General features: G+C 37.5%; 1 protein-coding gene across 1 annotated transcript in view; it reads left to right on the forward strand.

Annotated features, from left to right (window-relative positions):
* The first annotated feature begins 1,926 nt into the window (after positions 1-1,926).
* Positions 1,927-13,622, forward strand: part of pparab (peroxisome proliferator-activated receptor alpha b) — a 30,440-nt gene continuing 18,744 nt past the window's right edge. The window contains exons 1-2 of the mRNA XM_017485720.3: positions 1,927-2,125; positions 12,907-13,152. Coding sequence (XP_017341209.2) covers positions 12,948-13,152 — 205 coding nt within the window. The 5' untranslated portion in view covers positions 1,927-2,125; positions 12,907-12,947. The remainder of the gene's footprint in view (positions 2,126-12,906; positions 13,153-13,622) is intronic.

Below are 13,622 nucleotides of genomic sequence, written 5' to 3' on the forward strand. Positions count from 1 at the left end.
CAATTCACTGATGCCCAACAAGCACATCCATACACATTTACTAGAGATGCAGTAACTTATTTATATTGATACACAATATCACCTGGTAATTCAATACATTTTGTTTATAACCACACATCTACATAATAGACTGTATGTATTAAAATCTTCAAGAGGATTTTACAAAAGGACACAGACTAAGAGGGAAAAAATACTCTAGGGTGCATTAGATGTGTGTGTGTGTGTGTGTGTGTGTGTGTGTGTGTGTGTGTGTGTGTGTGTGTGTGTGTGTGTGTGTTATTATAGGGCACATCATAGTGGGGTGGTTTTGCCATATAGGGTTAATAGGGAGAACATGTTAGGGTGATATATTAGTGGTCATATATTAGTGGTTTACCTGCTCATTCATGCAGTCATCCAATTAGCCAATCATGTGGCAACAAATCAATACATAAAATCATGCAGATAAAGGTCAAGAGCTTCAATTAATTTTCACATGAAACATCAGAATGAAGAATAAATATGATCTCTTTGACTTTAACAGTGGAATCAGGTTCAGGTTACTTTATTTGTACCTGTAGGTAGATTTGGCCTTCAGTGGGCAAGTTCATACATATTTTATTTTTTTAATTTTTATTTATTTATTTATTTTTTTACAAACAACACAAACAGTGAACGTTAAATCTTATAAAAGTGCATGTCTGTTGGTGCCAGATGGACTGGTTTGGGTATTTCAGAAACTGCTAATCTTCTGGGAATTTCACACATAACAGTCTCTAGTATCTAGTTTACATGGAATGGTGCGAAAAACAAGAAACACTGAGCGAGTGACAGTTCTGTGGGTAGAAATGCTTTGTTGATAAGAGAGGTCAGAGGAAAATGGACAGATTGGTTTGAGCTGCCAGGAAGGATACAGTAATTCAAGTAATCATTATTTACAACATTATTTACCGTGGTTCCATAACCATTGTTTTTTTTTTCAAAATACAATATGAACAGATGTAGTAGAAATCACAGTTAAAGAAAAACAAAAAAACACTAAAGGTAAATAACATTTTATAATGTATTTCTTGCAGTTGCAGCATAAGACAGAATTGAAAACAAGATAAAGATCAATCTCTAAAATGTTATGAACACGGGACACTAAGTATAATCTCTGCATACTAAATAGTAACCACTTAGTAAAAATCTATCTTATTAACCTTCTTAGTGAGATGTTTGTTTGATAAATAAATAAATAAATAAACACACACACACACACACACACACACACACACACACACACACACACACACACACACACACACACACACAATTTAATGCACATAAAATCCACCAGTGCATCTTTTAACCATAGTTTTGGGGTGTTTCATGCATCTGTTAATGCATCCATTATATCCCCTCACTTTTTCCCTTTCTACTCTATTTTAAGACTGTCCCAATTTACAAGATCGTCTTGAAAGTGATTAAGATCTGTACATGAACGTTATGCTTATTTTGTTACAGTATTCTATTACAGTAGTACATTTTATACACACTGCATATGCATCATACATATGTGTAATACATCAGTCATGACAATTTTATGAACGACAACACAATAAAACTACCAAAAACATATGTAATGTTCCCCAAGATTTTTGGAGTCAAACAGATTTTGATTCAAAAATCAACAAGTAGCTCTCTAGACTAATCTATCCCTTCAGGGAGCCCTCACACACGAAAAGCTTGGAGACCCCTGCGGTAAACAGATATGTTTTTTGTGTCATTTTTTTAAACGTGTTTCTGTTTATAACTCTAATGGAGTCCAATCTCAGCGTTCGTCTCTTAGGGGGCGTCACGCTCTCGCGCCTCTTCCTGCATTCCGATTGGCTCAGACCGTAGGTGTGTCTGGAAGGGGGGGGGGGGGGGTGCTCAAACGTTTCCACGGCTACGGCGCGAGCTGCTTTTCGTGACGCGACTTCCGGGAGTTTGTTCGGGGCGCTCGGCAGGCGGCGGGGAGTGGGGAGTTTGACAGCGGCGGACAAACAAGGACGCGTGGAAGGAGACACACGTTCGTTTCCCTTGTTCTCTGTTCCTCCGTACAGAGGGAGTCCTTCTGTAACCTGCCGAGAACTCTGCCAATATGGACGCACCGCAACTCCAGGTATACGTCTTTAATATAGAGCTGTGCACTCTGTGGTTTATTTACTGAGCTGTAGTGTAGTAGGAGTAGGCCTGTAGTGTCTATAGCTGCGTTTTAACATACCACCATACTAATCTGTACTATACCATACTATACTATACCATACCACACCACACTATACTATACTATACTGTACTATACTATACTATACCATACCATACCATACCATACCATACCATACTGTACTATACTATACTATACTTTACTATACTATACCATACCACACTATACTATACTATACCATACTATACTATACTATACTATACTATACTTTACTATACCATACCACACTGTACTATACCATACTATACTATACTATACTTTTATTTGTATACTATACTAGACTATACCATACTATACTATACTACTCTACTAAATGATGTATCAAAACATACCAGTTTGGGAATCATCACTCAGTCAATATGACACGTTTTCTCTCTACAAACATGATACAGCATTCATTTTGCTGTTCAAATCGACTTTATTTTATGCTTCCACAAAACTGCTCAATGCTGCAACTGAGCAAACTTCACAATGCAAACTTTTTTTTCTTTTTCTTTTTGGCTGTAAAAGTTTTCTAGGAATGTTCCAGTCTAAATTTTGTATACCAGTTTATCCCACACTAACACCTGAGACCACTCTTGAAGTCTCATTACACAACGCCAGAGGCAGTGTTCCTCTGTCTGCTGCTCCAGCACTTCTTTCCTTCACTTATCTTATCATACGTTCACATCTGCTTGGCTTCACTGCCTGAAACCATGGTCCATATTGTAGAAATAAGCAGGCATGTTCCTTTTTAAATGACTCGCTACAAACTAAACAGGCAAGCAGATGTTTTTCTGTTTCAGCAAGTGCAGTATAAGAACACACACACACACACACACACCAGCTTTCAAACTACTGACGGATTATTGATTGGAGAAGAAAATTGCAAGTCAGCATTTTTCTCAATGACTAACATACTATATATAGTATCAACCTTTGGTCTTATTGCATATTAGTTTTATTAATGCATATCGAAGTAATTAGGGGAAGGTGGAATAATTAGGCTAATTGGTGTGTGTGTGTGTGTGTGTGTGTGTGTGTGTATATATATATATATATATATATATATATATATATATATATACACAAATATATATGTGTGTGTGTGTGTATATATATATATATATATATATATATATATATATATATATATATATATATATATATATATATATAATGTATGTATATATGTATATATATAAAGGACCGCTTTTAATTTCTGCACATTTCAGATTGGCAAACAGGATTATTAAAAGGAATTGATGGAAGATAAATTACATCTCTAACCTACAATGTTTGCCAGATAACAGTGAGATTGCTATACAATATAGCAGCAATATCAAAGGATACTTGAGTGTGTAGGTACAAAACAAAATTTGTGTGTGTATATATATATATATATATATATATATATATATATATATATATATATATATATATATATATATATATATTATATAACATTTATTCATTTAGTAGACGCTAACAAATGCGAACTTACAAAGCGACTTACAAATGAGGAAATATAAGCAAAGCAATATATCAAGCGGAGAACAATACAAGTAGTGCTACTATACTAGATTTATAATTTAGTTATAGAGAAGCAAAGTGCGCAGAGTAGAAGTGTAAGTTTTTTTTTAATCTATTTTATTTTTTTAAGTAATGTGTGCCTGGCATGTTAGGAGTTAGTCAAGTGCTCATGGAAGAGGTGGGTCTTTAGCTGTTTTTTGAAAATATTTCACTGAAGCCTAATTTGATAAATAAATCAATCCGAGTTTCAGAGTTCAGTACCAAACCTTATTCAATAGCATGGAGGATGATGATCTCTTTGTTATTGACCACAATAACAGACAGATAATGTCCTAGCGAAATTGTGATCATGCTTTAAGAGCTGGTTAATTAGTTGAACCAGTGTGTTTAGAGAAGAACCCTGGAGACCGTTTCCCAGTGAAACTCTTTGCTCTGTTGCAGATGGACGCAATGCACTTTAACAGTCCAGAAGTCTGAGAGCACTATATAGAATGCTTCTATTTTACACTCTTTTCTGTTGTAATAATTTTCATTACAAATTATATCACTGACAATAACGTGAGTGAAATGTAGAGTCTTTGAAATATCCACATGGATTTCAGAGTATTTGGTACGTCCCCTTTTTGCTTTAATGACAGTGTGCAGTCGAGGTGGCCTGAACTCTACAAGTTTTATATTTTAAATGTAATTTTCTAGAAATTGCGCAGAATTTTGAATATTAAATATTCAACATATTGAGCATTTTAATTTCTTTTAACTGTTATTAAAAAAAACCCATAAACCTATTTATTTCCCATTTTACATTTACATTTCTTCATTTAGCAGACACTTTTATTCAAAGCGAATTTCAAATGAGGAAATACAAGCAAAGCGATATATCAAGCGGAGAACATTGCAAGCAGTGCTACCATACAAGATCCAGGGTAATCTTTAAAAAAAAAAAGAATATATATATTATATATATATTATATATATATATATTATTATATATTTTTTTATCATGTGGGATTGGCATGTTCGGGGTTAGTTAAGTGTTCATGGAAGAGGTGGGTCTTTAGCTGTTTTTTGAAGATAGTGACAGATTCTGAGGTGCGGATTGAGGTCGAAAGTTCATTCCACCACTGAGGGACGGTTAGGTATAAATGAAAAAAAAGAAAAGAAAAGATTTTCAATGTGGTCTCAGATTTTTGGTCCCCAACGTACATAATAACAAAATGAAAAAAGACCTGGCATGGATCTAAAATGCATAGATAAAATATCCTTACTTTTACATAAATTCAGCATATAACACAACATAAGCAAAACATAAACAAAGCATTGGTTATGCCATGTATGACAAGATGCATATTTAATGTGTTCTTCTTTGCAGTGAAAGCTTTTGTCTGTGCCCAAATACCTATATGTAATGATATAGTATACAATTACATTAGCTGGTCTTGAAGTTGCAGTTTGTTTGTATTGCTGTTTGTGATTCTGTAACTGAACCTGATCTTATGGAGCTTTATCTTAAGTATCTTATCATTTAAGCCTACTGTGACAAAACAGGTTGCTTTGGTTGCTGTTGGAGTAAATTATGATGGTGATGAGTTACACAGGATCCATCTCTGTCGTTCCAGATGGAGTGAAGTGAAGTAGCGTAAACAGAGGACCGTCAAGGGCGGTTGTTAAAGCAGCCTGGAAATGAAGCAGACTGTCATTTTTTCTTAGTGGGGTCCTGCTGAGTAAATCGCCAGAACAGACCTGCATTGCTCAGAGCTTTCATGGTGCATGCAGAAGATGGGTTTATTGCTCTTCACTCACATTTCTGGGTCTTAGTTATGTTTTAATCATTTAGTTACTATACAAATACACAGTATGCGTACTGTATGTAAGTGACATATATAAAATATACATGCACAAGCTATTAAACTAACAGTATACAGTGATATAAGAAAGTAATCTGGAAAGAATACGTTATTTCAGGGGAGATAGTTTATTAGAACAAATAATTAAGCAAATCGATTATCTATAAGGGAACGTCCTGTAGTTTGAGTTGCCTTTTTAGCATCTCTTGTTTGCTCAAGTAAGAACATGCGTCTGATTTTAGCAGTCTGTGTAGCAGTGTGTAGAGGCTTACTGCATCTTTCTTGCTTTTCTTGCATTTCTCTCTCTCTCTCTCTCTCTCTCTCTCTCTCTCTCTCTCTCTCTCTCTCTCTTTCAGGTTCTTTGTGAGACTTTGCTCTGGCAGGCGTGAGAAAGAGTGCTTTAGTTTGGAATCTGAGCTGTCTAATCAGGCCCCACTCTTATTCTCACTCTCTTTCTCTGTACTATAGTACCTACTTGTTCTTTATCTTCTTTTTTTTTTCTTCCCCAAACAGGACTTTCTTGTTCTGCTAACTGCCCCTCTGCCTGTCTTCTTCTGCATGTCAACATACATATTTGTTTCTATATGGATAGTGGTTATACTCACATACCCATGGATAAGAGTGTAAGTGTGTGCACTCCTTTGTTTGCATACTCTTGTGCTATTAAGCTCGTGTATTGTTGCTTGAGCAAGTGAAGATATGATAGAAAAGTGTTTGCTTTCTGAAATTAATTCCAGCGAGGCAGGTCTTTTCAGTCTTCGAGTGACATTAATCATTGCTCAAGCGAACGTGTCCTTGGCCGCTCTGGAAATATTCGGCGCTACTATTTTAAAGGGGTTGGAGTGTTTGCGTTGAGTTGTTGAACAGGGTGCTGTGTAAAACTGTATCAAATGTGTATTGTATCATATAATTCCAGCTATAATAATCATACCAATCTGAGTGTTCTTCATAATGTAGCACACTCATTATGCGTTTGAAAATTACCTAACGAATCATGTGTAATGGAGTATAGAAAACATTAAGCCATTGCCCTCAAGGACTGGAGTTGTAAATCACTATAAATGCCAACGGACGTTGATAAATGTGTTTTTTTTTTCTTTTCTTCTTCTCGCTCCCACTCTAAACAATCGCATGTAAGCTGACATACAAATATGATCCTGCTCTCCTCGATCACGAGCGAGGTTATTACAAGAAAGACATGTCAATCTGAAAAGATGAATTCTTTTGTCTTTTCCTAACAATTAACAAAACAAAATGTAACAACGTGATTCCTAAAAAAAAATAAAAATAATAATAATAGTAAGATATATTTATACTGAGTCCTAGCATATACTGGCGTATTTCTAAACTATGGCCTGAAAGATTACAGCTAAGTGTCCCCATGTGCCATAGCTAAGAAGCTTTCAAGTGTATTAGTGATGTCTGCAGCACTAGATTATGACAAGCCCTCCCCTAAAACAGCACACTGGAAAATGTAACAGGACACTTACAGCTGTCCAGCCATCTGTAGCATTTGCCATCACACTTTGCCCTTGTTGTAGGTTTTACAACAAAACTAGACGAATACAAATGAAAAGGCAAATGAGAGAACACGTCCTCTGTTTTGGGAGGGTTTTTTTTTCTTTTCTTTTTTTTTGGTTAGTAGGTGTCTTTGCCAGGCAAAACTGGCTACAGTGGAAAAAGTTTTTCTGGTTTGTTAACTTTTGTTTTCATTGTGTTTGACTGACTAACAAGGTGTAAAATAAACTCTGGTGTGTGAAATAGTGCTGATGCCCTTCAAAGGAAGGACAATATATGCAAGCCTCATTTCTAAAGTGTTTCATGCCTGTTTTTTTTTTTATTGTTTTGTTTTGTTTTTTTGTTTTTTTAATCTCTGAGATATTCTGAATATAAATCACTACTGGCTTTTTCCAAGTGTCACCCTTCAGACTCTTTGTAGTTCACTGTTTTTACATTATTATACCCTAAATTTGACAGTTTGCATTTATATGGTGGCTTACTGTGATTATTTGCTAAGACCTTATACAGGCACTGGTACAGTGGCCACAGGCTGCTTTCTGTTTCCACCCAATAGTGCCATGTGATGAAACCTGTGCCAAAACTAGTCCCTAGGCTGTGATTATACATGGGAAGCTGTTTGATCCTGAGCATGTCTATCACCTGAGTTTAGTGTATGGACAAAAGCACACTTAACAGTGTATGGATGGAGTTCTTTATTGCCTGCTTCAGCTTTAGCACATTTTCCTCACATCTTTCCATGAGATTCAGTGTACTTGAATTCTTGATTCTGATTGGTCAGAAGGTGTTGATTTAATTTTCTATAACGGCATTGCTCCGACTGTAGTGCCAGAGCACAGATTTATATGATATAATATATAATAGGGACTTGTATGATGGATGAATTAAAAATGTGTGTAATTATTGATGTCGTGAAGCTTTGGAGAAGTAGATATTTATTTAGCATTTTGGAAGAAGTCTCCTGTGACAATTTGAGTGGCTTTGGATCAGGTGGTAGAACAGGTTGTTCACTAATTGTAGGGTTGGCAGTTCGCTTCCTAGTTAGGGTTATTCACATGCTGAAGTGTCCTTGGGCAAGACACTGGCAAGCTAGTGCCTTGCATGGCAGATCTGCTACAATTGGTGTGTGTGTGTGTGTGTGTGTGTGTGAATGGGTGAATGAGAACCAGTTTAAAGCACTTTGTAGAACCGGTAAGGTTAAAAAAGAATTATAAAAGTGCAGACCATAAGTTGTTCCTTTAACATGACAAGCTGCATTTTTTCAAGAGAAAGAGTTGAGGGAATGACTGCTTATAGTCGTTATAACATAAGTGATAACAGGAACATTCTATAAATATATCTAAATATATCTATAAATGGATAAAAAGCATGACATCATTTATTAAATAATTTTTTAAAAATTACTTGCAAATTGTAGGGGGCAGTTTGGCTTAGTGGCTAGCACGTTCGCCTCACACCTCCAGTGTCCGGGGTTCAATTCCTGCCAGGGTCGTGTGTGTGGAGTTTGCATGTTCTCCCTGTGCTGTGGGGGTTTCCTCCGGGTACTCGGGTTTCCTCCCCCAGTCCAAAGACATGCATGGTAGGCTGATTGGCATGTCTAAAGTGTCCGTAGTGTATGAATGGGTGTGTGAGTGTGTATGTGATTGTGCCCTGAGATGGACTGGCACCCTGTCCAGGGTGTACCCCGCCTTGTGCCCGATGCTCCCTGGGATAGGCTCCAGGTTCCCCGTGACCTTGAAAAGGAGTAAGCAGTTGAAGATGGATGGACTTGCAAATTGCTGGGATATGAGAGGAGTAAAGCACTTCAGCACCCGCTGTTACCGAAAAAATATGAAACTTTTGAGCGGTAACACATCACACCACCCCGTCTTTCATTATTTTCCCTGTCATGTTTTGTTCCGTAACACTTAACACTTTTGTTTCCACAAACATATTGTGTATCATCTTGAAAAGATTGTCTATCATCCGCTCAACCTAATTAAAAAATGGTTAGTAATAATAGTTCCTATTGACAGCAAAGCCATGTCCTCAGTTTGTGTGTGTAGAGCAGCAGGTGGCGAGTTGTGTATGCGACAGCATTGAGTTGCTTTGCGCTATCAAGAACAATATGAACCAATTGGAGCATGTTACATTAAAAAAAAAAAAAAAAACACACACATATCAAATGAAAAGTTTTCTTTGGGAAAGCCAATTTACAGTAGATTTTGTCTGGTGGTTGGGCATGTAAAGTAACTGTTATACATGTTCACTGGGCAACTGTGAATGAAAAATTGTTCATCCCTGTAGATATATTTGAGATATCCCAGTTATGCGACATTTGGAGAAAACTCTTCAATCTATTATGTGAATGGGTTCTCTGGAAAACCCCTTAATATGGTGTAATATAGTCCAGAAGCCGTAAAAGATTTTGGAAGCAAATCTGCAACATTCACTAACAAAATGGAAATTGTATGTGGATTTTATAACTTTGTTTAATACTTTTGGCGCTGAAAAAAAAACCCCACTGACATATTAAACTAAGATCTCTAAGAGCCTCTGTTTCTTAAATGCATGATAAAGCAAAGCATTGAATAGTAACTGTTGTTGGATACTGCAATCATTAATCAAATGTTTGGGATTATATCTTTGATTTGGGCTGAGTGCAGCTCTGTATTTAGAAATTGTCTGTACTGCATTAAATTGTAACCGACAGTAAATGTAATACGGTTGTCACTGCGAACCAGTTACTCGTTGATCAGACATACTGGTTTTTCCCTGTTCTTGTGTGCATTAAAAGTGAGTGCCAAACAATATCCACAGCTACCATGGTTGTCATTTTGATCACAAATCAAGCATCATGTGAGACACTGTGGGACTCTCATATCCATGCGTGAAGCAGAAGAAGAACATAGATCTGGTTAAGTGAAAATGGTTGATAATAAAGATGTTAAGATATTTTTCACTGAGACCAGACCAGCTTGTTGAGTAGCACCTCTTAAGTGTTCACTAGAAAATAAGTTTAGACTCAGGTGATTTGTTTGCTTTCGATAAGTCAGCAGGATTTAAGTCACAATAGATTCAAAAACTTACCATCCAAAGTTTATGATCTATATACATCTATTTTTTACAACACCTACAAATCACAATCACGACCACTTAATTATACGTAATATAGATAGACAAGTCATGGGTCAGGGACTTCTCCCTTTTAAAATACTACATTTTACCGCATGACAATGCAGTTCCCTAAACTTTGCACTCACATGACAGGTGGGCTGGGAAAAGATCATCACATTAAGACAGTTTGCCGTTTTAAATGGGTGTCTATATTGCAGTCTCTGATTTTACGAAGCAGTCCAGTCACTTCAGAGAACACAGACTGGGACCCTGCTCATATACGTTTATTTGTTATTTATTTTGAGTTGACTGAAACCTTTTTTCGATTAAAGCAGGCGGTTGTAGAGGCGAATAGAGTTAGGCATTTCTTTCTTCGGTAAACTATATGAAATATTTCTGGACATACAGTATATTAATCTTTACAAATGCATTGGACTGACAGAAACTGTGCATAGATTAAACTATGTTCGTTTCAGTTTGGGGTGGATATACTGTACGCCTATTGTGTATACAGATATGCTATCAGTGTCTAAAGTCAAACTAAGATAATACGCTTAAATAAAATAATGCGCTTCATGACGTCCAAATGAAATACTATACCTTGTATCCAGGTGGCACCATTTAGAAATGGTCTGTACTGCATTAACTTGTAACTGACAGTAAATGTAATATGATTGTCATTGCGAACCAGTTACTCGTTGAGAAGACAGGTTTCATACTGTGTTTATCCCTGTCCTTGTGTGCATTAAAATTCAGTGCCAAACAATATCCACAGCTACCATGGTTGTCATTTTGATCACACATCCTTGCACCAGTGCATAAATCAAGCATCATGTGAGACACTGTGGGTCTCTCAAATCCATGCGACAAGCAGGAGAAGAGCCCAGAGTTGGTTAAGAGAAAATTGTTGATAATAAAGATGCTTGAATATTTTACACTGAGGCCAGACCAAATGAAGAGCGAGACGAAATTAAGACTATATGTTTAAAAGAATGCGTTCATGCACCACTAAGCGTGTCCGAATGAAATCCTGTGCCTTGTGTCCAGGTGGCACTATGGCGTTGCCTTAATAATAAAACTGAGTTAATGTAATGCTCCAAAGAGAAGGTTAAACATCAGTCTTCTTGCAGGCCTCGATTAAATGTAATCTGAGATATACTTTATTATAGAGCAGTCAGCATAACTCTATACAGTATGTAGACAGAAATATGGGACCAATATAATAATGTCACTATTATGCAATATATAGTGAAATATTTCTGTCCAATTTTGTCATACCGTCTTATGTTATGGGAGACCCTGTGGCACATCTGGTAGCGTTACCCTCATTACCCTCCCACAGCTCCAGGGCCTTGGGTTCAGTCCTGAGCTCGGGTTGCTGTCTGTGTGTAGTTTTCCACGTTCTCCGCATGTCCACTTAGGTGATTGAAGTAGAAGCCTTTATTTGTCACATATGCAAATAAAGTACAATAATATATATTACAGCAAAATGCTTTTCTTAGCATATCCCAGCTTGTTAGGAAGCTGGAGTCAGAGTGCAGGGTAAGCCATGATATATTGTACCCCTGGAGCAAGGCGGGTTAAGGGGTTTGCTCAACAGTGGTAGCTTTAGCAGTGATGGGGCTTGAACCCCCAACCTTATGGCCAGTAACCCAGAGCCTTAAGTATTGAGCCACCATTGCCCTTGGTGTGATTGGTGAGTCCCTAGGGGTGAATGAATTGCCTGTAGGTGTTCTCTAGTGTTCTCAGGATAGACTCTGGATCCACCGCACCCCTGAACAGGATAAATATCTCAGTCTGTGTGTCGTTGCAGAGTGAGTTGATGACATTGTACGTTCCTGCTTCACAGGGTCATGTCCCACTCAGTCACCTTTCCCCGAGACAAACATAGCTCTGTTGTTTCAGCTAGTGATCCTAAGTCTCCTCCCATTGTTTCCCTATGCTTTCATTCTTCAATTTCTAAACCACTCTTCTTTGCCTTCTGCTGTCTTCTCCTTTTATGAAAGTAACAAAATAATAATCATTTTAATGCAGTTCGTTTGACAAGGCTTGATGCAAGATTTCCATTCTTTGAACACATCCTGTAAACGTCCGCCCCTACAGTATTGCTCCGAGTGCTGAAGTTATGGTGGCGTACTATTCCACACGTGAACTGTTTGTGATATTTTTGTCGGCACCCTTTATTAGCGCAGCACATTTTCGATCCTAGGGTGCATATGCCTTAACAGCATGTAAATAGTGTGGTTGCCAGATGTAAATGTAGGTTAGAGTTAAATGCCCCTTGGTTTATCCTGACATATAGAGACTCATGTATTCATCTCTAAGCGCATGTTAACTATTGATAACCCTGGCCTCATTTGGCTTGTCTGCTTAACTGCACCATCAGACAGACACAACACAGACACTTAGATAAGGATATTTTGAGTGCTCACATCCCAAGTTGAATACAGATAAGAATGGAAATAAAAGACAAAACTCAACTCTCGACAGGGTTGAACTGACCATCAATTTAGTACGTTGAGCTGATTAATGACTGCTGATTTATTTCGTTAAGAATTCGCTAAGGAGTTAGGTTGAACGCTTAGATAAATCAGATCTGTGATACTATGATCATTTATAAGTGTGATTTAAATCTGTAGTAGTTCTGGACTCTGTTTAGTTTCAGAAAACCGAACAACCACTTCTGTTTCTGTGTTTCTCTATGTGTAGGCTGATGTGTGAGTTGGCCTCAGACCCAGTCCACCATCGACATGGTAGACATAGAGAGCCCCTACAGCCCTCTGTCCCCGCTGGAGGACTCTGTGCTGAACAGCCCGCTCTACACGGACTTCGTGGTTGCGGGAAACCTCCAAGACATCTCAGAGCCCATCAATGAAGAGGCACTCAGCAACCTAGATGTATCCGAGTACCACTCATCCGGCCTGTGCTCCAGCTCCGAGAGCTCCACGGTGCCAGGTAGGAATCTAGCAATGGGACAGTGACGTGGTGACCGTTTCATACTGACCAATTGGATAACGTTCTCATATGTTATTACTCAGTTGTGCCTGCGATACAGTACGAGTATCTATGAGATTTTCCTTTTCGATAGGAGTTCGATTGTAAACCCAAAAGAATAAATGTAGCTGTTTTAAACAAATGGAAAATGCATGCCTTTCTGATATTTCTTCACTCATTGTCAAAAGAATAGAGGTCAATAGGTCAATTTGATCAAATGCAGCTAAAGAGAAGCTTGAGTAAAGCTAGCAGATGCTTGTCATCAATGTACGAATGTAGAAAATGAAACTTTTTCTTTATTTTGGTGCTTTGTAGCCTACAAAATGCGAAATTTGCACCTGTGTAGTACTTCAGTTTAGTGCTGACAAGAATCCTCTCTATTTTTACGTTCACGTTCAAAATAACGTCATCTACAGTACATCACACAAGAG

This window comes from Ictalurus punctatus, chromosome 14, assembly GCF_001660625.3.
Source record: "Ictalurus punctatus breed USDA103 chromosome 14, Coco_2.0, whole genome shotgun sequence".
Taxonomy (NCBI): Eukaryota; Metazoa; Chordata; class Actinopteri; order Siluriformes; family Ictaluridae; genus Ictalurus; species Ictalurus punctatus.